The 27,734-nt window shown below is 44.8% G+C and overlaps 1 protein-coding gene across 14 annotated transcripts in view; it reads left to right on the top strand.

Moving 5' to 3' along the window:
- Ablim1 (actin binding LIM protein 1) overlaps positions 1 to 27,734 on the top strand; it is a 285,103-nt gene that overhangs the window by 128,499 nt on the left and 128,870 nt on the right. For 13 of the 14 annotated variants that reach the window (XM_069988085.1, XM_069988071.1, XM_069988082.1 and 10 more), the window contains exon 2: positions 22,230 to 22,364. In XM_069988085.1, coding sequence (XP_069844186.1) covers positions 22,230 to 22,364 — 135 coding nt within the window. Of the gene's footprint in view, positions 1 to 772; positions 938 to 22,229; positions 22,365 to 27,734 lie in introns of those variants that run through there. The other variant, XM_069988074.1, reaches the window with a different exon arrangement.

Here is a 27,734-nt window from a genome sequence, read left to right as displayed (position 1 = left end):
TAGAATAAACTCCAAAGAAACTGGGAGAAAGCACAAGGGACATCAGAATCCTACCTAACTGGATGAGTCAGATTTTTTCCCCCCACTTGGATCTTGAATTTGATCCTGGAGAAAGACTCTTAGTAGGTTCTCATTCCCTGCCTCAGCCCCCTCCACTCTCCTCTCTCCATCGAGGTAAACTCTAGGGAGCAACAAGAAGGCAAACCGAATGTCGTTATCCATTGTTCAGAGGAACGGACTTGAGGCTGCCACTGGCATGCTTCTTTTTTATTTTTACCATTAGGGCCAATTTTACTGAAGAGGCAGTAACACGGCTGGAAAGCAGCTATCCTAGAAAAACGAACACGCTAGCAATTGACGGGTTTCACTTAGGGAGACCGGGGCCTGGCTGGGTGGCCGGGCCTCTCTCTCCTCTGGCAATGATTAATCAGACCCTGGGAGACGGGCCAGGACTCCGGGACCATTTCGTGGTGGCCCCCGTTTGGGTTGTTGTTTTTTCCTGAGCCTGGGCGTGGGGAATGCGAGGTGGTGTCAGTGGCCACCGGGGAGGACAGTGGCATTTTGCATTTGTTAGCACGCAGCAGTAGCCAGCGGGAGCGGGAGCGCAGCAGCAGGATCGGGGGGAGCAGGGCGCGGTCACCGCACCGCCGCAGGCAGCGGGCACGCGGGGAGCGCGGGGCGCACCGGGCGGGCGGCGGGGAGCCGGGTGGCGTGGGAGCCGCCGAGCCCGCGCAGGGGGCGGGGCTTCCGGAGGCGGCGGCCCGGGGACTCGGCGGAGCGGTGGAGCCGGTGCTCGGGCGGTGGGGGGGTGCGTCTCCTCCCGGCGTCCGCAGCCACGAATCGGTCTGTCCAGGCGCGCTTGCAACGCCTGGAGTCCAGTCCGGTTGCCTGCACGTCCCCCACGCCCAGGATCCGGTTGCCATGGTGAAGGAGAAAGGTAATTATAAATATATCGATCACCACGGTTGGTGCTTGCAGAAGTTGGAATAGCGCTGCAGGGCTGTGGTTGGGCCACCTGCGGGGCGATGGTCAGTGGAAAGCCGGGCAGCGGGGCGGGGGGTGGGGGTGGATGACTGTATTGTCAAGTCTGGTCTCGAGGAACTCTCACTTGGTGAAGAACCTGTACATTTAGTTCGTGTCTCAGTTCCCCACACACACCCACCCCGCCCGGGGCTGTGCCTGCCGTGTTTGCACCACGGAGCTGTGGAGTCGTCTGCGTTTCTTCTGATTGCTACTGCCTTTCAGATATTTGGTTGTGTCTGAGACTTGCCTCCATTCTGTCCCTCCTTTAATCACCCATCAATGAGAGGTTTCATCTACGCCACGAAAAGGGCCTCCTGCCAGGGCGGGGCCGTGCTGGGGCCTGCCCAGGGGCGTTGAGCAGACTCCAGGTAAGCTGCCTGGACAACCTGTCATTTCAGCAGTATCACCAGTCACTCCTCCAGACACCTGCTTAAAGGATGCTGCTTTGTGACAAAGTTTAGCCGAGTCACGTCAGGAGAAGGAAGAGGGAAGGCGGGCGAGCCCTGCACAGGTGTGCATTATTCATGCACTGGGCGTGGCCCTGAAATCAAGTAAAAGCAAACAAACCTTTCCGAATTGGACTGTAGCTTAAGTCATTTGTTTGAGAAGTGTAAAAGAACATGACAAGAGCCTGGCTTTAGTTATTTAAGGAATTGCATATATTTTTTAAAAAGTGAAATGTAACAATAGACAAAATAAAAGCTCTGTCCACTTCAATTGTTAATGGTTAGCGTGTATCTTTCTAGACTCTTCCAGACTGGAATTACAGGCACTTGGGGAATATAAACGTGGGGTCATTCTGTGACCATTTTCTGTGACTTGACTTTTACTCCTATTTTAGAAAGCTTCACCAAATGATTATATGGTGTAAATGACCACCTTTTAATTTACTCTTGGATAAGCTTAGATTTGTGACTATATCTTCTCCACTAACCTAGACATCTGTTCTTTGAGGAAATGTCAGACCATGTCAAGGACTCACCTACTTTCTGCAGCTGTGGGGAATAATACATTTAAGATGAAAATGTTGAACTCAAGTTGATCCTTATTGCTGGGGATGCTATTCGCTTTTATTATATTATTGGATGGATGGAGAAATAGCACCATGGCAGCTTAGGAGTATTGAGGCAGCACCTCAGGACAAAGAAATGTGATTCTGCTCCTTTCAGTCCACACCTAGGGACCTTCCACAGGAACATGCTTTTGCTGTGATCTTTCAGCGAGTGAGCAGTGACTGAGTGAAGTGAATACAGATACTTCAGTAATGTTTCCTCTATTGTATGTGTGTATGGGGGAGGGGGGGAGAGATGCTCCTAGGAATTCTCAGTGCCAAATACAGATGTTGACATGATTATTGGCAGTTGGGGGGCCTTTATTTGTACCTCTCTCCCACTGGCCCTGATCTCTTTGGTTAATGGATTTGCATTTGCTTTCCTATATGAGTGAGTAATCGATGATTGATGGGGAAGGGGATTACAAAAGCTTCTGGGCCGCATTCCTGTGGGGCTCAGACTTTCTACACATGGCATATATTATGGATCAGGAGCCTCCAAACAGCCATGCTTCTTCTTGCAGATGTCCCAAGGCTGTGCCCTGGGTTTACATGTGGCCGCACTAGCACTAGAATGCTGTGGCCCGGCCTCCCCAGGTCACATACCAGAATTATCTTTACCCTTGTCCACTGATTAGAGGCTGTTCCCTTTTTATTTTGAGGTCTGTGTCAGTCCACACTGATGCCTTCCAGATTCTGGCTATACCAGTCCTAGCCAACAACAGAGGAAGGCAGAGGATTTGGAAGATGCGCATGTGTTTCCATAGGTGGAAGGAACTGTTGCCTGTAGATGAAGAAGGGCATGGGGCAGAGAAAGGGGTGCTGTCCAGACATTCATCCTAGAGCTGAGAAAGCTGGAGATAAGAAAGGGTAGGTAGATTGCTCAAGGTCACACAGCAGATACTTGGACACACACACACACACACACACACACACACACACACACATTCATTCATTCATTCATCTGTTCTCTGTATCCCATCACATAATATGGACACCTACTGTTTCTTCTTACTAGATAGTGAACTCTTCAGGAGCTATACTGCTCCATTTTTAACTTTCCAGCACATGGAAAGTTTTCATGTCTGCCCCTTACAGATTTTCTAACCATGGAAACACATGAGTCTCTTGTTACAGCTGGAGTAGAAACCGTGTCTTCTCATTCAGAAACATTTCCAGTTGCTCTGAGAAAGCCCCTCCTTCCTCCTGCAGCCGATATCAGTTGTCCTTGAACAAGCTCAGAACATGGCGGTGGCATCCACACCAAGGAGGACGGGAGGCCTTGGGACACTGCCTAGTGCTCCCATTGCTTTGTGCCATCATGCATCTCTCTGTAACATCTCTGTTTGGGGTTCACATGAATTGGAAAAAGCATATGGATCTATCCCAGCTTAGGTGATATGGAATCCATTAGCTGACATCTTTTGACCTACATTGTATCTTCTCCTAACCAGGCACCCATTGACTTCCAGTGGCAGACACTTATTGATCCCAGAGTTTTGATGCAATACTTATTTCCTTGATGTGTTCAAGGGTGCCTTACCCTTGCTGTATCCTGTAACAAAGAAGCTTGAGAGGCGTTTGTGGGATTATCAGTCAATATCTGTCTTCCTGGAGACATGCTCATCACTCTACACCCCAAAGGACCACCGTACCCAGTTAAAAGCTGTGCTTATCTAATCAGATGTGTTCTAATACTGTTTCAAAAATACAAAGGAATTTGCTTCTTGTTAGAGAAAACAAGAATAAGCAAATGCTAGAGATTCACTTATATAAACATTCTAATTTCAGTCACCAAAGATGCTTCTGGTTTAGGAACTATATGAAAGAGTAAGAATGTAGAAGCAAGAGAGACACATCTGGGTAAACAGAATTTTATATCGGGGCAAATAGAGATTTACATTTGGGCACCATATTTTTTTGATAGTTTCCTGTGAGCTTTCTGCAACTATTGGCACTTTTAGGCAGAGTGGAACCTAATAAATTGATGGTAGTTCTTAAGAAGAGGGATGACCTATGTCCACTTAACATTCAAGTGTGTGTACACATGTATGCAGATACACATACAGGACAAATAATTTCTACAGAGCTGGCTTTCTCAACCTCTGTACCACTCAGATAGCTTATTCTTTATAGCTATATCCTATATATTGTATGGAAATTAATAGTACTTTCTGACATAGCACTCCTGGCCTCTACCCTACTACACAACAAGGGAACCATTTTCATGACAATTGAAAACACCAAATGCTCCTTTGGGATTGGATTTCTTGAGCACAATTCTTTTTCACATTGCCTTAGATGAATCCTCTCCAGCACAGAGAGTGAGTGATGTAAAAAAGTCCTTACAGGAAGCCAGTCAAAACAGCACCACCATAACTCCTGGTAACTTCCGACAGAAGTAAACATTACAGATAATCGCAGAGCACCAATGCGCCTTATTTCTTAGCACATTGCAGCTGCTGACAATGGGATGACTGTGTTCAATAAACCCCAAATGACTATAGAGATGGTCTAACCTGCTTCTTTAAGTACTTTCCCTTAAGATTCTACAGTCTCATTTGGGAAGGGAAACTCCTAAATGATGTTGCCATTTCTGCATGGGTTGGGTACTTGGAAAGGTCTCATGGATTTCAAAGACACATGCTAGCTTGGGGTCACTATCCCCCATTGAGGATGTACGATAGGCACACAATGGCTAAAGAGAAATAGATGATTGAAAGAGGCATTGACATCTGATTCTGTCTGACAGGTCAAAGGTGGCAGATTTGGCTCCCAAAGATCAGAAAAGCCTTCCTGGGGCAGGTGGCTCTTAAACTGAGCCTTTAAAGATGGGATATTTGGATCTAAGATAAATCAGAACTGAAAGAAAATGATAGATTTGAGCAAGGCTATGACAGTAGAGCTGAGGGAATTCAACAGCAGGTTTGGTGTATGTGATAACAGGAATTGAGAAGTCAGGTCATCTTGCTTTGGGCTGCCTAACCAAGTACCACAAACAAAGCAGCTTAAACAACAGAAATTTAATGTGCTAGTTCTGGATACTCCAAGTCCAAGGTCAAGGTTTTGGCCCAGTTAGTTCAGTAGGAAAAATCTGACTCTGTGCTCCCCATAGCTTTTAGTGGTTCACTGGCCATCCTTGGCATTCCTTGGCTAATAGAAGTATCATCTCATCTCTACCCTCAAATCTACCTGACAGTCATTCTGTGTTCATGTTTCCACATTTCCCCTTTGTATAGGGGCATCAGTCAATGGATGAGTGCCCTCTTCATTTTAACTTGATTTTTAATGATAAAGACTTTGTCTCTAAATAGGCTGCATGCCAAGGGTTAGGGGTTATGCCTTCCCCATCTGAATCTGATGGGTGCAGTTCAATCCGTTATACTTAGAAGGCTTTGGAGGGGTGGCAGAGGAGGAGCAGAATAGGGAGTGGAGGAGGATGGGAGAGAGTTGCTATTGGTAGAAAGGAAGCGAAGAAGGTCATTCCACTTCATAAACTTTGAGCCAGTAAGGGACGAGGAAGAGACTGGAAGTGAGTGGTCCCATTGTACTTCTTAGGCAGGATGCTGAGATTGTCTTGGAGGTGACTTTTATAAACTTGGCTGTCTTCCTCCTGAAAGAAGATACTGTTACAAGCCAACCTTGATTTTCTCCACAGTACTGGGAGCTACTTCAGATGTTAGGTAGCGGTGAGGAAGGGGATCCCACACCCTGCTGCCCACAAGCCGTTTCAGGCTGGAAAGTGCCCCTACTTGTCTCATGTGAAAGTCACTACTGCAATCTTGTTCCTGGCAGCCTGAACAGTGCTGTACTGTGTCCCAAATGTGACCTCCAGGCTGGCACCAAAGTAATCCTCTTAGCACACTGAATCATCCTGTCCATTCCCAGGCCCCAAACCTTAGTGGACAACAAGGTTAAATTCAAGGCTTCCTGATGGTCCTGTGGGGTTTGCCCCAAGTCCTCCCTACCTCCACCAAAATAAATATCTTTCCAAGTTCATCTTGCTTCATTTCAAGTTGCATTGTTGTTGAATCAACACTAGCAAGTGGCAGGCTTTGTGTTGAGGGCTCTGTGGGCACTGTCTGCACTGTCTCTAACGTTTTAGCCGCCCCCCCCGGGGGGTCCATCATGTCATCTCCTTAATAGGTGATGAAAAAGAGGCTCATGGGAGCTGAGAAACTTGGGATGGATCACCTAGCTGGAAGGTAGAAGGGCTGTTTTCTTCCCCAGTCTTCTGCCTATCTGGTTCCCAAACTTGTCCTGGGCATGCTTATTTAACCCACTTCCCATCAGAATCATTATGGGGAGGAGGTAATTTCCTCTCCAGTCCTCTCCTGTTCCCTCATGAGAAATAACGACACATCTGAGAAATGGATGCATTTATTTCTCCTTCCTATTCTTAATTAGGGAGGACCTAATTCAAGTTCTTCTTCCTTATATGGCTTCTCAAAGGCCCATCCCTTCTGTGAATTCTTCTGCAGTTACACTGCTCACCTAAGTAAACAGCGCACGGAACAGTCGGAACAATCACCACCTGTTTAGGTTAGGCGAGCTCCCTGGGTTTCTCCTCAAGCATTTGTTGACTTCATCTATGGTCTTGCAAGCAAAGCAACCTGTAGAACCAGGAAGAGCTGTCACCTTTAACGGTGTCTGCTCCATTCTTCCCATCTGACTTCTTCCAAAACCCAGTTACCCGCTCTGCCCACACCCTACCTAACATAATTAAGATGTCTCTTCTATCCCAGGGACTCTTCTGAGAACAGTAGCCATTCATTGCACAGAGACAGTTTCTCAGGCACCTGATGATATGGGGTCATATCACACAGGAACAGTTCCTACTTAAGGTTGAATGCTGAATGGTTTCCAGGCTGATGTTGCATGCCCCCACCCCCCCTCCCCTGCTTCTGGATTTGTCTGCATTCTTCACCTTGGCCTCACCTTGGGAAGCTTTGACCTTTGTGTGGGGACACCAAGGATAAAGACAGTTCTAAGTCAGGGAGGTTGAGGATTAAAGACGGAGGAGGAGGATGGAAGGGGTGACATGAATCAAGATGCACTGTACATGTGGATAGGCATGCGACATCAAAACTCCCTTGTATAACTATTTGAAGATTTAAGAAATAAGAAAAGAGGGCTGGGAAGGTGGCTCAGTGGTAGAGTGCTTGCCTTGCATGCATGAGGCCCTGGGTTCAATTCCCCAGTACCACATGAGCAAAAAGGAAAAAAGCCGGAAGTGGCGCTGTGGCTCAAGTGGTAGAGCGCGAGCCTTGAGCTGAAGAGCTGAGGGACAGTGCCCAGGCCCAGAGTTCAGGCCCCACGACCGGACCCAAAAAAAAGAAAAAGAAAAAAAGAAAAAGAAAAGAAAGGGAGCCACTACACACTATGAATTTCACAATCAATGGTCTTGATCAATGACTTACTTACTCATGCAACTCACTGGTGACCTTTGCATCTTTGAGAGGCGGAAAGCTCCAGTTTGGAGCATCAGATTCCACTTGATAAAAAAAAAAAAATCGAAGTGTAGATTGCTCTTTTATAAAAGGAAGTGCTACTCTTACCATGCAGGATTTGTTCTTCCTGTCTCATCCTCATTCCAGAATGACTGTCAGAATGATATGATTTCTGACACCAAAGGAAAGAGCTTCACATTGAAAAAACAATAGTAAAAAATGTCCTTCCCTCTGCCACCTACTCACTATAGTCTTAAAAAAATAGCCCAAGAAGAAAAAGATATAGCTTTCTGAGTGCTAGTGGCTCACACCTGTAATCCTAGTAACTCGGGAGGCAAAAATCTGGTGAATCAACATTAAAACCAACCTGAACAGAAAAGATGGGAAGACTCTGCCTTCCAGCAAAAAGCTGGGCTGGAGATATGGCTGAAGTGGTACAATGCCAGCTGTGAGCAAGCAAATTGAACAGGAGCATGAGAAACACCACTGAGCTCAACACACACACACACACACACACACACACACACACACACACACACACACACACACACACACACACACACACACACACACACACACACACACACACACACACACACACACACACACACACACACACCCATAGATAGCATTAAGAGAAGGAATGTACTGACTCGAATTTACCTTTGGGAGGTAGCTCTTCCCTATCCCATTATCTGGTCAGGTGACCAGGGAAGATGAACAAACTGTACTACTTCCCTGAAACCCTTTTTAAAGAACAACCATTTGGCTTTTCCAGATTCCCTGGAATGTGGGGTGAGAAGGAGGAGCCTGTCGCTGTTTGCCTCTGACCTGTGCCAAAGCTGAAATGCTGTGTTTTCTTTCCTAAGCCCAGTGTTCAAGAGTGATAGGACCTTTCAGAAGGTTCAGTGGGCAGCGGGTGGGATGGGAGCTCTTCCCATTGTGGCTAAACCCTGCTTGGGCTCACTGAGGCCAAAGCAGCCCAGTTTCCGATTTCATTGTGTGTTGGGCTGAGTGACTCAGACCCAGAGGTATGTTTATCCCAAACTGGCAAGAGCTGTGTATTCATGGGCAAATTTTGTTAACCATCAGGAGAGTGAATATTTGTTCTGCCTGACCTCTTTTTTCTGAAACATTGGATTCATTCATATGTAAACTGTACATGATGAATAAATATTGTTGTGGTCCAAGGTGCACTGGAGAGCACCCAGGGTGTGATTCTGTGTTATTATTCAAACAAGTTAGCCTTGTTTGAATAACTTCGCTTTAACAAGATGCTGGCTTTAAAACAAAAACACTTCCTGGGAAATCACTAACTAAGGATGCAGTTGTTAAATTTAACAGGCATCAGAATCTCCTAGAAGCTTGAGGTTCCTTGGGCCCTGACCCCAGAATTTCTGATTCAGTGCGTCTGGGAAAGAGCCTGAGATTTTGCATTTCAAACAGTTCCTGGTCAATATTTCTGGTCCAGGGACCACATTTTGAGCCTGACCTGGTCATCCTTGCTTTCTCTGCATGGAATTCTCAGACCTGCAGGCAGGTAAGGCAGAATTTCTTTTCTTTTCTTTTTTCCCCACAAGCAACTTCTCTATTTTCCTTTGGAAACCTTTTGTTGACTCTGATGCATAGATAACAAAAAGAAGGCTCAGAGCATCATTCTCGCCTGCCTTTCCTACAGTCAAAGAAGCTGTACATGGTTTCTTTATGAGATGCTTGTGGCCAGGATCTACTGACATTGTATGAGCCTCTGTGTGCCTGGGGTGGAAATTACAGGGAATTTTCAAGGGGTGAGTTGGGGATTAGCATGGTTGTGAGAAGGTATTGCTAGTTTAGTGTCAAGACATAGGTATGCACAGGTGTGCAGAGATGTGTGCAGGTGTGCTCTTTTCTGCATCATTCATAGCTCTCAGTGTCTTCAGGAGCATGTTTTTGGAATTCATAGAAATAACCATAGAGTTATATTGGGTAAAAGATAAGTCATAAGTGGCTTGGCTCCCTCTTTAGTCTTTGAGGAGCTTAAATGTACTCTAAAAATGAAGAGTGTTTTTGTCACTACCACTGTCTTCTATCTGCATTCTATGAACCTGTGTTTTTTTCCTTTGATTATTTTTACTGTTATTCACTATTTGAAACATCATGAGAAGTCTAAGAACTAGGAACAGTGAAGCAATTTCTTCATGAAGTGTCTGATGGGAAATAAGAGAGAGGGATAGATAACCTCCAGAAAAATAGCAGTGACTGTGGATCCCTAGGTCCAAGAAGGTTCCGTAAAAGGCACATGTGCAAATTAGGTGTTTATTGGACTACTATTTCTGTACCACTCACACGACCCCTTCATTCAGCAAATGAGGAGTCCAGTGTTGGGGCTGGTGCTGAGACTAGGACCTGTTGGACTGGAGGCCATATTGCTGAGCACTAGGGAAGAGTGTATCTCTCTGCTTCCCCTTTTTTTTTTCTTGGAAGCCTCTGCTTCTTGGCCACTGTGAAGGTCTCAGCCTAGGCCTGGCAATGGTCTTCCACTAGTGACCTTGACCCCATCATAATTTTCTTGATGACTGTTCTCTGTAAGGTGTGTTGGAAGGGGAGCTACAAAGAATCCAGCTATTGAACTTGAAACAGACCATCAGGGTATGCCAAAGGGCAGGCTGTTTTGGGATAACAGGGCCAGAAGTAGGCAAGAAGACCAAGGTGTTTAGAGGTGAGATTAGAAGATGATGCCTGTTTACAAGACCTTGCTTCTCAAGGTCACCTTTCTTGTCCCAGTGTAAGAGTTGTAAAATTACCCCCTAAGCTTTTGAGATCTTACAAGTTTGAGATCTTACCGAGGCAGACAGACTGCCTCGGTTTAAATCCAACTTAAGTTGAATTTAACTGTCTTAACTGTAAGACCTTGGCCGAATCACTTAACCTTCCAACACCTCCATTTTCTTATCAGAAAAGAAGGACAATAAACATACCAGTTTAATAAGAGAATTGAGCCAATTAATCCATATAAAGCATTTCAAACAATGGCTAGCTGGCAATAAGAGCTTAATAATTGCTATCCTCGCTGTTATAAATGTTCTTCTTGGCCGAGTCCAGAATAGGGAATTGAGGAGTCATAATTCCTCAGGTTCTTGGGAAAATAAGGAAGGTACAGATAAGTGAATGGAATAGCTAAGTGGGGCCCAACAATGTCCACTCACTTTGTAGTTTCCTGCAAGTAGAGCAAGGCTTTGTAATCTGGGTCATGCCACGATTCTCTAGGTTCATAAGAAGGGCTTCCTGTGGCTAGTTTATCCCAATGCTCTGAGTCTGGACTCAGCTTCAATAAGGAACTTTACCAGTTGGACTCTTGGTGTTGACCCCTTGAGCAAATAGTCTGACTACTCTAGTCCATTTTCATGTGATGGGGTGAAGTGAGATGTCCAGTGATGAGTTAATCCAAGGATGGGTTGATGTTAATGGAACAGATGTTTGAGGTTATTCTATGAGAAGATGACATTTAGCTTCTCTTAGAAAGGGGTGCATTTCAGTACCAGTTAAGCCAGGTTTGGTGGAAATCGTACCTCACTGTGTGGCTCTCACTTAGAGAGCTTAGCCAGAGTTGGTATGAAGCTAATCTATCAAAACACCCATTCCTCTGCTCTTTCATTTTTCCTTTCCCTTTTCTTCCCCTTTTCTGTTTCCCATTTCCTTTTTCTCTTCTCCCACTTTCCTTTTCCCTTTTCTATTTCTTCCCTTCCCTTTCCTCCCCCCTCTCTCTGTCTCTATCTCTCTTTCTCTCATAATTGGAGATCAGAGTCTCACAGACTTTTCCTACCCCAGCTGGCTTTGAATCAGATCTCAGCCTCTTGAGTAGCCAGCATTATAGCCATGAGCCATCAGTGCTTGGCTCTTATCTTTTCTGAGTCAGAGACTCAAACAATTCTTTTGTCTTTCATCATCAATTGAATTATATTGACATCTACAAAAATTACCTGGTAGATAAATGCAAAGTACTCAACTGACTTTCAGTATAACCTGAAAACTGTTGCTATGGAAATAAGTCAGAAAACCAAGGTGTCATTAAATGCATGAACATACTGAACTTTATGCCACCAACCAGACTGGACCCTGGGAACACAATGGCAGTTGTCTTGTAGAGGAGAAGAAAGAAATTGAGTATGGAGAATGTGTCAAGTCAGGGGGCTGGGAAGGTGGCTCAGTGGTAGAGTGCTTGTCTTGCATGCCTGAGGCCCTGGGTTCGATTCCCCAGCATCACATAAGCAAAAAGAAAAAAAAGCTGGAAGTGGTGCTGTGGCTCAAGTGGTAGAGCGCTAGCCTTGAGCTGAAGAGCTGAGGGACAGCTCCCAGGCCCAGAGTTCAGGCCCCACGACCGGACCCCCCAAAAAATAAGAATGTGTCAAGTCAGAAGTCCTTGCTGGGGTAGTAGCAAAGAAGTAGGGAGAGGCCTTATCTTAGGTGTGTCAGGGAGAACTCTCAGAAGTGGCAGCATGGGGGATGCTTTAGTTGAGACTCAGAAGAGAAGGACCCTAGAGGCTAGAGGGAAGCTTCTGGGAAGAGAAAAGAGAGTGTGTAGAGGTCTTGAAGCAGCAAGAATTGGAGCATGGCTAGAGCCCTCATTGAAGTCCAAGTAAACAGGGCCAGAAGTGACTTGGAATTTGTGGTAAGATCTGCTCCAATTATGTCTTTAGAAGCTCATTCTGGTTGGCTCTGTAGCAAAAGGATTAACACATGAGTTGTAAGTCCACAGTTTCAATACACAAACTTGTGTTATTACACGCGGAACCCTCAACCTTGTCAGGCACTGGCTTTGGGTGAGCAGTCAGTTACTTATTGGTATTTTCTGTGGTTTCTGATCTTCTAGCATGTCTTCTAGCATGTGTCATTGTGGGCTGGCACTGATGTGGACAGACACACCTCCAGGAAATTTGTGCTTGTGACAACTCCCACAGGAGATGTGAACTGGGTCTGATGGCGTCTCGTTCAAATTTTTTATACCAAGTCTTATTTGTATGGGTTCTTGCCCAAGAGGGTAGCAGAGATGAAATGAGGCCAATTGTCACTGTGGGAGAAGTGTATTATAGTTTACAGGGGAAGACTGCATGCATTAATAAAACGTGACACAAATCTGGGGGATTCCTGTTTGTGTATGTGTCTTTCGTTTTGGATGGCCATGCAAATTTTGAGAAGCTGACATTGATACTGATCAAACCTGTTGCTTTGTTTGAAATCTATAGAGACAAAAACATAGATTTGGGGTTGTCTGAGACTGGTAGTAGGGAGGAGTGAGCAATGACTGTTACCCTGGGTACAAGGTCTCTTTCAGGGCTAATGAAAATTCTAAGCTGGGACTTGTGGTACACACCTACAATCCCAGCACTCAGGAGGCTAGGGCAGGAGGACCATGATTTTGAGGCTGTTATGAGCTATATACCAAGAGACTGACCCTCCTCCCCCCAAAAATAGAAGTTCTAAAATTAGATTGTGATGATCAGTGCACAACTCTGTGAGTATACTGGAAAGGACTGAATTGCACACTTAAAATGGCTGAGTCACAGGCCATCTGAGCATACCTTGCTAAAGCTGGACAGATGAAACCCCCTGCTTCAGCACTATGGGGGAAGTCAGTGGGTGACTCTGAGCGTGGTGAGATTCCTGTGCAAGCTGGACACTCCAGGGCACAACACACTCAGCGGAAAAGCTATGTCCGCTGTCACAAGTGACATCAGAGGCCCCAAATGAGCAGATTTGAGCTTGAGCGGGCCTGTGTGGACACTTGATCGGGGACCTTAAATGCTCCTCCTCGGTTTTTCCACATTGAAACACCCTGAGATCAAAAGTGGTTTCTGGTTTTCAAGGCTCCTCCATCCGGTGCATGCGGAGCACCTGGCGGTGTTTTGCTCATGTCTTCCTCAGTTCATGTCTATTCCACAGAGGAGGCCATTGAGGTATAGAGAAAGGAAACACCCTTGCTCAGGTTCAGAGCTCAGAGGTGCAGAGCCAGGACTGGCACCACCACATCTAGCCAGAACTCAAACCATGACCCACTCATAGCTCCCCCCCAGGCTGCCATGTTGTAGGCTAGAGGCTCTGGCTTTGTCCACATGATGAGCTAACAGTCCTTAGAAGAAGACTGCAGTATTCTGCCACTGTGTCATTCACGTTTAGACCTGGGCCCACAGCAAATAGATATGCATAAAGTCTAAGCTTCTTAGCTTGTCTTGGAGATCTACAAGGCCTCCTTGTTCCTGGCCTTCAGTTCCTCTATGCAGCAGTCAAGCCAGATTTTCTAACGTTGGCTAAACATGTCCCATCCCACTCTCCCCAGTGTCTAAGATGCCTTCTTCTTCCTCCCATGCAAAGTCTGCCTTTCCTCAGTGGCCCAGCTGACAGAGCATTGCCTTGAAGCATTCTTCTGGTGTTTGTTTTTCTTCTTCTTTTCTGTTCCTTGTTGACTATTTTCTTTACACACATGATTTTTGTCTTGCTATGTGTTTATACTTCATTCATTCTTATTCATTCCTTTTCCCTCCCCCTTCCCAAGCCACCTGCTCTACTAAATTCTCAGCTCTGGAGGGCCAGATCTGGGATTTATATGTATGGCAGAAGAAGGTGCTCTACATTTTTTTCTTGCTTGTCCCTTGCCTGTGAACTCAGCTTCATCAGATTGGCCTGGTTTGTGGGGCCCAGGTATGCTCTAGGTGCTCTCCCTTCTAAAGTTCATCCTCCTCTTGTCATTCACCTTTTCTTGCCTTTCCAGAGGTATGGTGGCTGATACATTCCTTCTGTAAAACTCTCCAACTCTTTGGCCTGCCTTCCTGCATACCTTGAGAGCCTCTCCTTGATTAGTGACTTTCCTGCCAACTCTGAAGGGTGGATTTCTTTGTGTGTAGGTCAGAGACCCATTCCTCTGTAAACCTTTCTGTGTGGCTGGCACATCTCTGAGTCCTGCCTTCAGGAGTAGGTAATCTATCTTTGGGTACATTGAGTCCTATAACAACCCAGCAGACTCAGCTGACAAGTGTTGGAAGGTTGTATTTAGGGGATTTCATGGCAGTATTTACTTAATATCTCTGTCCCTCCTCCTTCCAGTGGTATGTTGGATTTGATTTTTTTTCCTGACAAGTGACTTCACCAAGTGCCTTGTTAAAGAGATAAACACTTCCCTTCCACTCAAGTAGATGAACACCTGAAATTAGATGAGCAAAGGAACACAGGGTTAATGCTCTCCATCTCCTAGATGAATAGAATGACTAGCAAGGTGACAGATGGAGATTTGGTGTGTTTGCCTTTGCTTGCAAAAGTCACACCCAGCAAATATACGTCATGTGAAAAGCTTGATCAGGCTGAACTTCAAGTCTGGGAGGAGGCAGGAGCCTTACTATCTAGAGAATATTCTCAAATTTATAACATGTCTAACCCTGGTGCTTTTGTATGTTTATTTCTCCGTGGGTTTGCAGACACTGGAGGGATCCAGGAAGGGTGAGATTCTGGTTATGTCTGGAACAGCGGTATAGACACGTGTCAGAAGGGTTTTAGTCACTTGTTTCTGGAGTTTATATGCACTCAAATGAAAAGCCGCCCTTTTGACTAGCAGTGGGCTCTTGAGGACAGTGGTGTTCTGGTATATGTTTAACAACCACGTTGGCAAAGGGAAGGGGTTTGTACATGTGCCAGTTTCCATGGTGTAAATACAACCACCGTGGCCAGTTTCAGGCTGCCTCATGAGTTTGCTCTTTTGAGTCCCCATCACTGGGACCAGTCCATCTCTATGCTGAGATTTTTTCTATAGGTAAACTTTGTTGAATTCTGGGAAGGGAAGGAGATACTGTCTTAAACCACTTCTTATAAACTGTGAAGTGCATACATAGTTGAACCATGCTCATTAGCTTGTGTAATATGCTATTCCTAACTAGTTAATGATTCCATGTGTGTCTTGGGACAAAAGTGGAAAACAGCCAAAAAGCCAAGGCTGGAGTGAGCAGGTTGGTCTGTACTATGCAGAGATACTGCAAGCAACAATGTAGTTCTTTGTGTTTTTTTTTGTTGCTTTTCTTTCTTTCTTTTTTTTTAATTTTTGATGGTGTTGGTGTTTGAACTTGGGTCCCGCTACTTGCTAAGTAGCTACCTTACCACTTGGACCATGCTGTTCCTTTCCCTCAGGATTTTAGCTTTAGTTATCTTTCATACTTTTATCCAGGCTGGCCTGAATAGTGCCAGGATGACAGGCATGCTACCCTACTCAACTTTTTTGTTGGTTGAAATAGGGCCTTTTATTTATTTATTTATTTTCTGTGACTGGCTTTGAATTGTAATCCTCCCAATCTGTGTTTCCAGAGTAGCTGGTATTACAGTTTTAAGCTACTGCACCCATTTCTGAATTAATAAAAATAAACAAACTTATCTAAGATGTCTGGATTTGAAATTAGGGGGTGGAAGGCAGTGGTAGAATCATGCCTAAGATAAACCTTGCTCCAGCATCTCAGTCTAAATGCTGATGGACTGTAGCCCTCTCTTTCACTTGTTTTCTTATAAATGACTCAAATAGAACCAATCCCTTCCCATCTCAGAATCAGGATGAACAAGGGTTTTCTCCCAGACCATTAGGAGGTGGTACTCTGCCAGCAGGCTTCTGCCCAATAGTTTGACTTGATCCATTTCTAAGTGGAATTGCTGGCTCAGGGACAATTTGAGATCTCCAGGTGACATTAAAAGTTGGATCATATTTCAGAAGGAGGTTTTGTCATACTTCAGATGTTCCTGCTCCTGCAGGATAGTAACTGTCCTTTTTGACATTCAGCCGACACAGCCTCAGTGTGCCTGGCTGATGCTGGAGGGCTACAGGGAGCTGATGCACTCACCTGGTCGCCACTACAAACTGAGCAGAGTGGAGAAGATACCTGTCTTCAGTCACTCTTTACAGTCTCAGGGATGTGGAAGCACATGGCAGGAAGGGGAAGAAGGAGGAGTCAAGCCTCCTTCCCAGCTTCTAGCCAGGTCCCTTCTGATTTCTACTGGGATAAAATTACCAGCTTGGTCTGAGAGTGGCCAAGGGAGGGGGAGGGTGTGGTTTTGGTGAGTCATGGCAATCACAGGTGTGTCTAAGAAGTCACTCCTGGAGAAATGGAAGACTAAGGCACCACGCTGATGTCAGATTATTTTCTGAGATTAACCTTCCTATGTAGAAGGCACTTCAGAACAAGCGTGGCAAGGGGTTTACAAGAAGGAAATCGCCTGGGTGGATGATGGTAATCTTAGTAGCTCTTTCGCCTTGGGGGAATCAGATTACCTGGGTTTGAGCCTAGCCTGTTTCCATTCTCAGGAGCCCAGCTGGGATGATGCTGACTGCATCTTTAGTGTTTGGAGAAATGGCAGGAACTGATTGGGTTGCCACTGAAAAGGCAAATCAAGGATTGGTGCCTGTGGAAAGCCACAAATAGCAGGTAGGGTAGGAGAGAGCAGGCCTGCTGAGGCTGTTTGTGCTAAGTAATAATCCTGATTAACAAACTCACACAGTATAAAAAAAATAGGTCGTGGAGGCCAATTTAAGAGAAGGCTCATTCTGGACAACTAATAACAGGGCAACAGTGTGAGAAGCTTCGAGTAACTACCACTTGCCACAGCAGGAAATGGACTTTTGGGTAAACTGCAAATTAAGCACCCGGTGCATTGATTTAAGCTCTGGGGTTTCCTTTGCTTTTCTAGCACAAAGAAAGGAGGGGAGTGGGGTGAAAGGAGGCAGGGAGCCCATTTCTGCAATGTGTGCTTACATTTCAGTGGGAGCTAAGCAGGGAGAAGCAATGAAATATCCTAGGTAAGGAAAGAATCCGAGAAAACACAGACTCCCAGGGAAACAGGAGGCCCGCTTTTAAGCTGAAGTCAGCCTTACCATGCAGGGTACCCCTGCTAGGGTCAACTGTCTGACAGACGAACAATCTAGATCTCTGCTCAGAGCAGAGGCTGCAGGAGAATCCCCCTGATGGTGGAGTGCATTTCCTGGCTGTCTCCCCTTGATTCTCTGTCAGTGTTAACTGCTGTGGCCTGGAAGAATTCCTTTTTTCCATTGGAAGTCTTTTTTGTCCCTTATCTGCTTATTTACTAGCAAGTGCTACCTGTGCAGTGATGGTGTGGTTGGCTATTCACCATTTTTCTTTTCCCATCGCGGCCTTGAATGCTGTCCCTCAGCTGTTCAGCTCAAGGTGAGCACTCTGCCACTTGAGCCACAGCACTACTTCGTGTTTTCTGGTGGTAATTGGAGATAAAAGTCTGACGGACTTTCCTGTCCAAGCTGGCTTTGAACCACAATACTCAGATCTCAGGCTCCTGAGTTGCTAGGATTACAGGCATGAGCCTCCGGCACTGGGCGATGTTCACCACTTGTGAAGCTGTGTCATCAGAATTGAGAGGGCACACTACACTGGCCCCATTTCCTCCCATGCAGGTGGATTTTCCTGTGGAAATCTCCATCACACTGTTTCAAGCATGTGCTTCGCAGGCAGTCTATTTCTTAGCTGTGTGATCTTGGACAAGTTATGAAACTCTTCTTGCCTGGGTTCCCTCCTCTGGAAAAAAAAATCAGAGTCACACAGAAGTAACCTCACAAGGAGGTTGGGAGGACAGTCATTAGCCATCCCCAAGCCTGGGACATACTGAATGTTCAATAAGTAATCATGGTTATAAGGCTGTAATAGTGTCCTCTGGTTATTTATTGCCATGATAGAAGATGAGCCTTGCTTGGGAAAATGCCTCATTTGTGATATTAGGTAATGTAAGGTCCATTCCTGGACGGCGAACAGACCTCGCCCAGTACCTGTGTTACCTAGGCAACTGGGACACCTGGAAGAGGTCACATCCACATCCGCTGAGGTCACATCTTAACCTGATGTGGCCACACCTTTCTCCCACCTGATCCCACTTCCCTTTACCTGGACACACCCTTCCCCACCCCCTACCCTATATAAGACCTAAACCAGGGCCAGACCTTCCTTTTCTTTTGCCAGCTGCGTGGAGTGCCAACCTTGCCTGGTCCCAGCAGGTCTACTGAATAAACCTACCCCTTACCTGAATACCACATGTGTGGTGCAGTTCTTACTCGGCTACCTCTTTTTAAAAACCTAACAGGTAATATCTCTACTTTCTGCAACCCAAAGTTGAATGGAGAAGTAGAGAGATAATAGTTCACCTTCTTGAATGTTTGAAATAAGAATTATTGCAGAAATCCATGTATCAGGATTGATGCATTGGAAAGGAAATACAAAACAAACACAAGAGAGCATTAAATGTTGGATGATGGTGAAGAAATGCAATGTTATCGAATGTAAAAGTGAAAGGAAAATTGTCTTGAAAGCAACACTGAAAGGCTTTTTATCAAGATGGCTTCAGGAGGAAAGGACTCCAGGAAACAGGAATTAGACAAGATCTAGCAGGTGGCTGGGAGCAGCTAGAACAGATCAGTACCATGTGTCCAGAGATGCAAAATGCACAGCAAGACAGTATTAGACTTTCATTTCTTGCACAGGCATTTTTACTAATTACATGCACTCTTTATGATCTGTTGGTCATATTAACAGGTTCTAAAGTGGACCTTCTGGTTTTTGACCTGCACTGGAGTTGCAGACATAAGCAGAGCTGCTTTTTTTTTTTTTTTTTTTTTTTGCTTGATTGGGAAGGCAAATATGCAACTCCTCAGTGGGGCCTGCAGTGGGCAGCTATGGCTGAGCAGGCAGAATGTCTTCAGATGACATGATACACAATGCAGGAGTCCTATTCTGCCTTCATGGCTGCAGACTATTGGCTCTTCCTATGTACATGCTCACTATTCAGAATGCGTGCCACTGGTGCAGGTTTTGATTGTCCTCTTCTAACTTTACCAATAGCATCAGCAAATTGTGATAGATTAACCATGGTTGTCTCCTTGGTATGATGGGAAGCCTGCAGCAAAGAGTACCTCTGCTGATCTCACACTGACTGCCTTGGAGAGGAATGTGAGCTCTTCACTCCCATTTCTCCATCAGTAGAAACAGGAACTGGCCAGGCTCTGAAACACTGAGCCTTCATGTAAAAATCAGCAGCAGAGGCAGCTGGCAAGTCTGAGGACTGCAGCCCTCATGTCCTGTCTGTATTGAAATCAGCTCAGTCAGAATATTTCATAAGTGTAGCCTTGAACCGTCCAACACACATTTGGTAATAATCAAACTTTCCAAGACAAAAAATGAAATGCTTTATTCATCTTGAAAGAGGAAAGATTCTTTCGTCTATACTGATCTGGGTTGGGATAAAATATACCTATTCTTTATGGTCTTTGGAGTCTGCTGCTCTCTAATAAGAAAATCTCTTTTATTCACAAATGGGTGGTTTTGCTGTGCATCTGCCTCAGCCAAGATGGAGGGTAGGCAAGGAAGCAGGCTTTGGCCATCTCTGGCGGAAGGTGGATGCCCTCTCTGGGCATGGAGGGTCTCCTGGTGTAATCCATATCCCCAAAGGGAAATGCTTGCAATGTATAGACTCCGGTCTTCAGACAGAAAGAAGAGGCAAGAAGTGAAATGATACTTTCCTTTCCTCGTCATTACTCGTCCTGGCTGGCCTGCTTAGCTCCAAAAAATTCAGTATCAAGAGAAACTGCAGTGTGTCTTCTCCAAAAATGCAGTCTACCTCACTGTGAAGAGATTTGCTATTTCCTTGGTGTTTCTGAAGAAGACAGGCTAGAAAATTACTTTGGAATTTCAATTTATTCTCTGTGACTGGCTTTATTCAAATTGTGAGAATTCTAAAGTTGTTAACTTGGAGTATGTTCAAGAATTGTCTGAAGGCAAGTACAGTGGCTCAGGCCTGCAGTCTCAGTGACTTGTGAAGCTAAGATGGGGTGCATCCCGTTAGCCCAGACAAAAAGTTAGGGAGATCGCTTCTCAACCAATAAGTGGATATGGGTGACACATTCCTGGCATCCCAGCTGCAGTGGAAAGCATAAAATAGCAGGAAAACAGTCCACATTGAAGCCACCCCCTCTTTATTTTTTTTAATGCCAGAAGGACAGATTTTTCTGTCTTGACACACATTACTTTCAAAGTGATAGAGAGCTATTTAGAGATCTTAATAGCTCATCCCTCCCTAATTCCTGTACAAAATAGTGAGTTCTGTTGTAAATAAAGGTTTACAAGAGTGATTCCAGCAGATAGATAAGGAAACACAGGTGAATTACACCTCAGGTACCCAGCCTGACATTCCCCAGAATCCAGTGTGGAGAATTCAGATCAAGTGTTTAACTTGAAACCTCATCTACTCTTTAGTCCACATTTCACAAGAAGAACCTTTTTTGTTAGTATGCAGCCATAATGGGTTATTTGGACTGTCTTCATGTAAACCCTTTCCAGGCGAAATGGAGAACCTTACACAGGTTTGAGAAACAATGAGTTACTCTATCTGCAGTGTATAGGGAACTCCTGGCAGCAAGGTGGTTTCCAAGTACAATTTCAGCAGTATCTGTCCCTTGTCCCAGGCCTGACACAATTTGCCATTTGTGAAAAACAATTGGCTTTGTTCTTTGTGTTGGTTGATTAATATCTGGTTCTTTGTTCTTATCCTATAGCATATAGGTTAATCATTTCCATATAGCACATGTGTTCTGAGGACCCCTGTCAGAAAAGGTATTGATAGCCACCAGGGCCTTATTTGCATGCTGTAGCTGAGAAAACTAGGTGTTAATAAAGACACTGGATTATCTAGGCTGGAAAGGTGGCTCAGTGGTAGAGTGATAGAGTACTTGCCTTCCATGCATGAGGCCCTGGGTTCAATTCCTCAGCACCACATAAGCAGAAAAAAGAGGAGGTGCTGTGGCTCAAGTGGTAGAGCCGCTAGCCTGGGATAGCGTCCATGCCCAGAGTTATCTAGAAGCTGAAGTGTCTTCACTGCCTTCCCTCTTGGCCTCCCTAGAGTGGGAGCTGTGCAGGACAAGACAGGGAATTTCTGTTCTCTGTGGAATAACACTGTGGGAATAACCCGTAACCCCCACCAAGTGCTTGTGATCTGAAAAACTCCCAGAACCACTAGTCCAATCCCCTTTACTTTCTGGAGAAAGGTTTAGGGAGAGATTCACCCAGTTGCTAGATTAGCAATATCTTTAAAATCACTGTTTGTGGTCTGTGTATCAGGAATAGGCCTCCCACAGGTTAAATGAGTCTCTAAATTAAGCTCAGGAAATCCTGGCTGTTGAATTAGACCAGCCAGTATCATTCACAAGCAAGCACATATCTGGGCTCCTCTGGAGCATAAGCATTCTGCTGTCTGCTCTCTGAGAATCTAGGGGAGGAAAAGGAAGTATAGCTGGGGAGAGAAGGCCCAGCTTTGGAAGATGATTCTCATCTTCAAGGAGCTCACAGTCTACCGTGAACGGCTGACACAGATTTTCTATATCAAGAAAAAAGACATTTCAAAACCCTAGACCAACAAGACTGAATATGTAATGGTTCCATTACATGCAATCCTAGAGAATATGAGAGGAAGACAGCGGACAACGGGATCCACAGAGGGATACGTCCGGTGTGACCCCCATGTCTTCATCATCTGGGGATGTCATGATTATGGGATGGAGGTTCTTAGGTTGTGCCCCTGAAGTCAACATGTGGCTGACTGGCTACCATGTGGTAGAATTTATGTGTCCTTGACAAGGACACATTTTATAGGCCGTTTTCTCCCTCACCCGCATCCTCTGTTGTTTCTTCCAGTGGCTCCGCCTCCGGACCCTCACCACCCCCCAGAGAAGCCCATCATCCACTGCCATAAATGTGGGGAGCCATGCAAGGGGGAAGTGCTTCGTGTGCAGACCAAACATTTCCACATCAAATGCTTCACCTGCAAAGGTAAGTACCTACCTCCACGTCCCATGTCCCGGCTCAGCGACATGTCCCTGTCGGTGCCCAAGCCACTGATGCTATGGTGGTGCCAGGCTCCGGGGATGAAAGGTGAATGACCTCAGAAGCTCCATATTGTTGCTCTGTGGTTTGGAATTGAATGAGACTCAAGTGGTTTGCGGTGGGGGGGGGGAAATGGAGGGTTCTCCCCCAAACCAGAGATTCATAGGCCTTTGGGGAAGTCCCTGTCCCCAAGAAGGAGGAATTAGCTCTTAGAACAACCACAATGCAGTCTTGTGTTTTGTATTTTCTATTTCTTTTCCTAGGAAACAAGAGATTCCTCATGAAATAACTTTGTTCCCATAGTCATTAATTAATCCTCTGAACCGAGTTCAGAGGATTCTTAATACAGAAAAACAACAGCAAAAAAAATCTTGGCTGTTTGGTTAAGAGCTGGCTGAGTGGCTAGGAGACCCATTCACATGCTGACTTAAATTAATTCTCTCTGGAATTCTCCCCTCCCTTCCCTTTGCTGTCCTTCACGTGTGTGTGTGTGTGTGTGTGTGTGTGTGTGTGTGTGTGTGTGTGTGTGTGCGCGCGTGTACGCGTGTACATGTGCATGTGCATACACATGCATGCACGTGCATGCACCCTGTTGACAAAAGCCTCATTTCTTGAGTATGTATGGAGGGAGGGAGAAGTTGTTTCTCCTCATTAGAAAGTAAGTCCTGGCAGCAATACATATAAAGTGAAGGTAGATGATTTTTGTTGAAAAAAAAATGATATGGAAAAGAGAAAGAAAAAAAACTTCTTTGTGAGAGGTAAGCAAGTGAGGACGTGAGGAATGAAAGGTTATAATGCATGCTTTAATAGATTTTTAGTCTTTATGACTTCATGGAGTAAGTTGTAGCAAGATCAGGACTGGTGAGCAGGAACTTTGATGGTGAATTGGTTTTACTTCCTGAAATGTCTGGTGTCTAGAGATCTGATGGTCTAGGAATAATTCATACATTTACTAAATCAAAAGCATAAATATTGCCAGGCACCTGTGGCTCAAGCCTGTAATCCTAGCTACCCAGAAGGCTGAGATCTAAGGATCATGGTTCCAAGCCAGCCCAGGCAGAAAAGTCCCTGTGAGAATCTTCTCTCCAATTAACTACTCAAAAACAAGAAGTGGCACTGCGCTTAAGTGGTAGAGTGCTAGCCTTGAGCACAAAGAGGCTCATGACAGTGCCCAGGCCCTGAATTCAAATCCTACAACCTACAAAAAAGCATAAATATTGCTAGTGCTAGTAGTTCATACCTGTGATCCTACCTACACAGGAGGCTGAGATCTGAAGATCGTGGTTCAAAACCAGCCTTGGTGGGAAAGTCGATGAGACTCTTATCTCCAATTAACTAGCAAAAAGCCAGAAGTGGAGGTGTGGCTCAACTAGTAGAATGCCAGCTTTGAACGGAAAAAGCAAAGACACACACACACACACACACACACACACACACACACACACACACACACAGACACACACACACACACACACACACACACACACACACACACACACACACACACACACACACACACACACACACACACACACCAAAAGCATGAACATCATGCTAAATGTAGAGAACATAAAAAACAATGACATGCCAGGATTATATTCCAAGAACTACTTGGGGACTATTTGAAGACACTTGTAATAAGCAACATTTATGATGCTGAGTAAAAAGTGCTATACTGGTCCAGATATGGACCAGGAGACCCTCAGGGGACGTGGTAATCCATGTGGGAATAATGTACAATGGCAGCAGGTATGATAGAGGAAACAATTTATGAGACACTTGCAATTGGGGTTGATAGGATTTGAATGGGAGGAATCAACAATCTAGGTTTCCAGTTGGAATGCTTGGTGGGTAGATGGAGTTGTCACCAACTAAGGAAATAGAGGAGCATTGGGGAGACAGTCTCCTGGGAAAGAGAGAGCAAACTCAGCTTGAGATGCATTGAGACTGAGGATGCACGGGACATCAAAAGTGCAATAGGCTCAGCCCTGCAGAGGTACTGGTCTTGCGGGGAAAGATGAAGGTATCTTGCTAGTGGCTAAAGCCACATAGCCATATATGGAATGGCCCTAGGACAGAATAAAAGGGAGAAATTGATACTAAAGAATGTTGGTACTAGGTAGAGGCAAAGCCTAATTTCCATTCGTCACCTTGAAGCGTGAACCCATCTGGTAATTAGATGAAGAGAGTGGTATAATTGATGGATGGATTCTGTAATTAAATGAGCAGGAGATCCCCAGTGCATCAGCTATTCCTTGTAACCCAGTGGGAGAAGACTGTGGCTGCAAGGAGCTGTCTTCCCCACACAATGGCTTTGCTTACCTTAGCTCCAAACATCCCACTGACTTATTAAAGGAGGAGGCATTTTAATGTAATCTGCTTATTCTGTAGTACTGTTCCAGTGATGTGGTGGTGCTTAACCTCACTCTGTCTTCTACATGCCCTGTGAGAGGATAAGAAACTTGAAAACACATTCAAGTTATTTGTCTCCATTTGGATTTGGAAGTGTTGGTATTAATACAACTTTTTTGTGGGGGCTAGGAAAAATGGCTCCTTGCCAGGGATAAATGATCAGTGTCTCCCATTTCTAAATGGTGAGGAAAAAGGTATGGCTAGTGTGGATAATGATATTTATTTGCTCACAAACCTTTTACTAGAAGTTAATGGAACCATGATGTTTCTGTTGCCATTTAAAAGATGGCACTTTTAAACACCAGTTACAATAACCTTATGCTTTTTAAAACATGGAACTAGTTTTGTATGCTATTTCTAGCCACATCGTTTTAAAGACACTTATGAATACTAGTTATCTATGGAAAATTGTCAATTAAAAAATCCCAATCGTGTGAACTCTTCTCTTAGGGCAGCATTCACAGAATTCCTCACATAGAATTATAGTTTTATATGTTTTATATATGTGTGTGTGTTCTATTCATAGATATTATATGTTGCCATGTAGCAACATGAGTTTTCTCAACTGTGTTTTAGAGGATGCAAAAATGGTATTTTTGATGTATTTTTTAAATCCTTGGTCCTTTTATCTATAGGGTTCAATATATCCATAGATCAACATACCAACCTAAGTTTTGAAATATTTATCGAAGACTCTGACTATTCAGATTATAAATTCTAATTTTAATAAATTAGAATATATTTTCCTAGAGTTCTTCTTTTCTGTTGGGCATTTGAGGTTCATGCCTATAACCCTAGGTACTCAGGAAGCTGAGGTCCTGAAGATTATAGTTCATAGCCAGACCAGGTGGAAAAGTCTGTGAGACTCTGTCGCTAATTGCCAGCAAAAAGCTAGGCTGGAGGCATTTCTCAAGTGGTAGAACAGCAGCTGAGCAAACAAGCAAGCCAAGTAAATGTAAGGCCCTGAATTCAAACCCCAGTAAAGTTAGTCTTTTTAAAAATTGGATTCTGTGAAAGGCTTGAGACAAGCATTTCATCTTCAATAAGCATTTTTTCATTTTTGCCTTTTCATATCAGCATCACTCCATGTGGAAAGGTATATGTGTAAAATGCAGAGATCTTTATGGAATCAAGTGAATGACAACAGACAGATGGAAGGGGTTCATATACAGGGTTTTATGTGTTTATTTTTTAAAGAAAGATTGTATTATCCAACTAAGTAAGAACCAACTGGAAAGTGGTTAAAATAATGAGTTTGATGTTCTTCTCATTGCAATGGAATTCCTGATTTGATTTAGAGGCACAGATCAAGAAAGTGGCAGCGCACCACTCAATCCACAAGGCATGAAGGCTGGCTCCCTTGGGGGCACAGTCTTTATTCTGTCCTAAGTATTTTTTTTGCCAAAGGTATAGCACAGCCTCCTTTGGGAGCTATCTCTCATTTGTAGCTGTCTTTGTGGCCTTAACTGTGAACTTATCTAACCTATATCTCTGCGTTCTGAGTAACAAACATCCCCTACTTTGTCCTCCTTGGATGGAAAATAGCTGACCCACTGATTTCCTTAAAATAACTCACCATCCACTCAGAGACTGCTATTACCCTGACTTCTTAAGGAAATAACTCTATCTAGTTTTTAAAATGTTCTTTTCCACTTCTTTAATTATTCAAGTTGCTACCTTTGGCCCCATTCTTCTCATGGCAAACTTAATACATCACAATCCTGTTCCCTGTCCTGGGGGGGCCTTCATTTTGTTGTTGTTGTTGTTGGTTGTGGGCTTGAATGCTGGACTTGGGCACTGTCCCTGTGTTCTTCAGCTCAAGGCGAGCACTCTACCACTTGAGCCACACAGGCACTTCCAGTTTTCTAGTGGTTTATTGGAGATAAGAGTCTCAAGGACTTTCCTGCCCAGGCTGGATTTGAACCATGATCCTCAGATCTCAGCCTCCTGAGTAGCTAGGATTACAGGCGTGAGCCACCACGGGCTGGCTCTGGGGGAGCTTCTTGCAATTACTAAAAACCTACCCCGGAGCATCGTCTCACTCCCCTCTCCCACCCCAGGTAGCACACATGACTGATATCATGTGTGGTTGACTTGTGGTTGACTTGTTGTCTGTCTCAGAAGTTCAAGAATGCTATTTGTGCCAGTTAAATGCCTTCAGGAGCAAAGGCAGGATTACTGGCTCCATCCTATCCTGCTCAAACACTGCCTGATGCTGTGTCTTGATTGTGTGACTCCAGCCACATACCCAGACAGCAGCATGAGACTGGGGCAATTGGAGATGTCTTTCCATCTCTCTGAGTATTGTGTGAAACATAATAGCCTCAGAGGTGGTTCTTGGTCCTTGCCTTCAGTAAATGTGCAAGCACACATAGAAATAGTCACCCTGGCAGGAGATGGAATATTTCTAGAGATTATATGGACACCAAAGTCAACTGTTCTCAGTCCCAAGGATGTGGAGTTTAGGGAACTAAGAAGAGCATCTCTCACTTCCTCAGGAGGCCAGACAGGTCTAGGACTGAGGCTGAGCAGGCTGACACCAGCAGAGAATGGGAGGAACATAGAGGAATACTTAGGAGGAGACGTTGGAGCAAGGCACATGTCTGGGGAGGGATTTGGTGGGTATTTGGCAAAGCCAAGCCAGAGAGTTATTAGTGAAAACATAATCCAAGCCAGCACTGGTGGCTCACACTCAGGAAGCAGAGATCTGAGGATCATGGTTTGAAGCCAGCCCAGGCAGGAAAGTCCATGAAACTCTTATCTCCAATAAACTGCTCAGAAAAAGCTGGAAATGGCACTGTAGCACAAGTAGTGGAGTGCTAGTTTTGAACACAAAGAGGCTTAGGGCTAGTGCCTAGACCCTGAGTTCAAGACCCAGTATCAGCAAAAACAAAAACCAAACCA

The sequence above is a fragment of the Dipodomys merriami genome, unplaced genomic scaffold (assembly GCF_024711535.1).
Source record: "Dipodomys merriami isolate MVZ:Mamm:240054 unplaced genomic scaffold, mDipMer1.0.p SCAF_35, whole genome shotgun sequence".
In the NCBI taxonomy this organism is placed as follows: domain Eukaryota; kingdom Metazoa; phylum Chordata; class Mammalia; order Rodentia; family Heteromyidae; genus Dipodomys; species Dipodomys merriami.
Note: the sequence above shows the minus strand (reverse complement) of the source record. Positions and strands in the feature narration are given on the sequence as shown.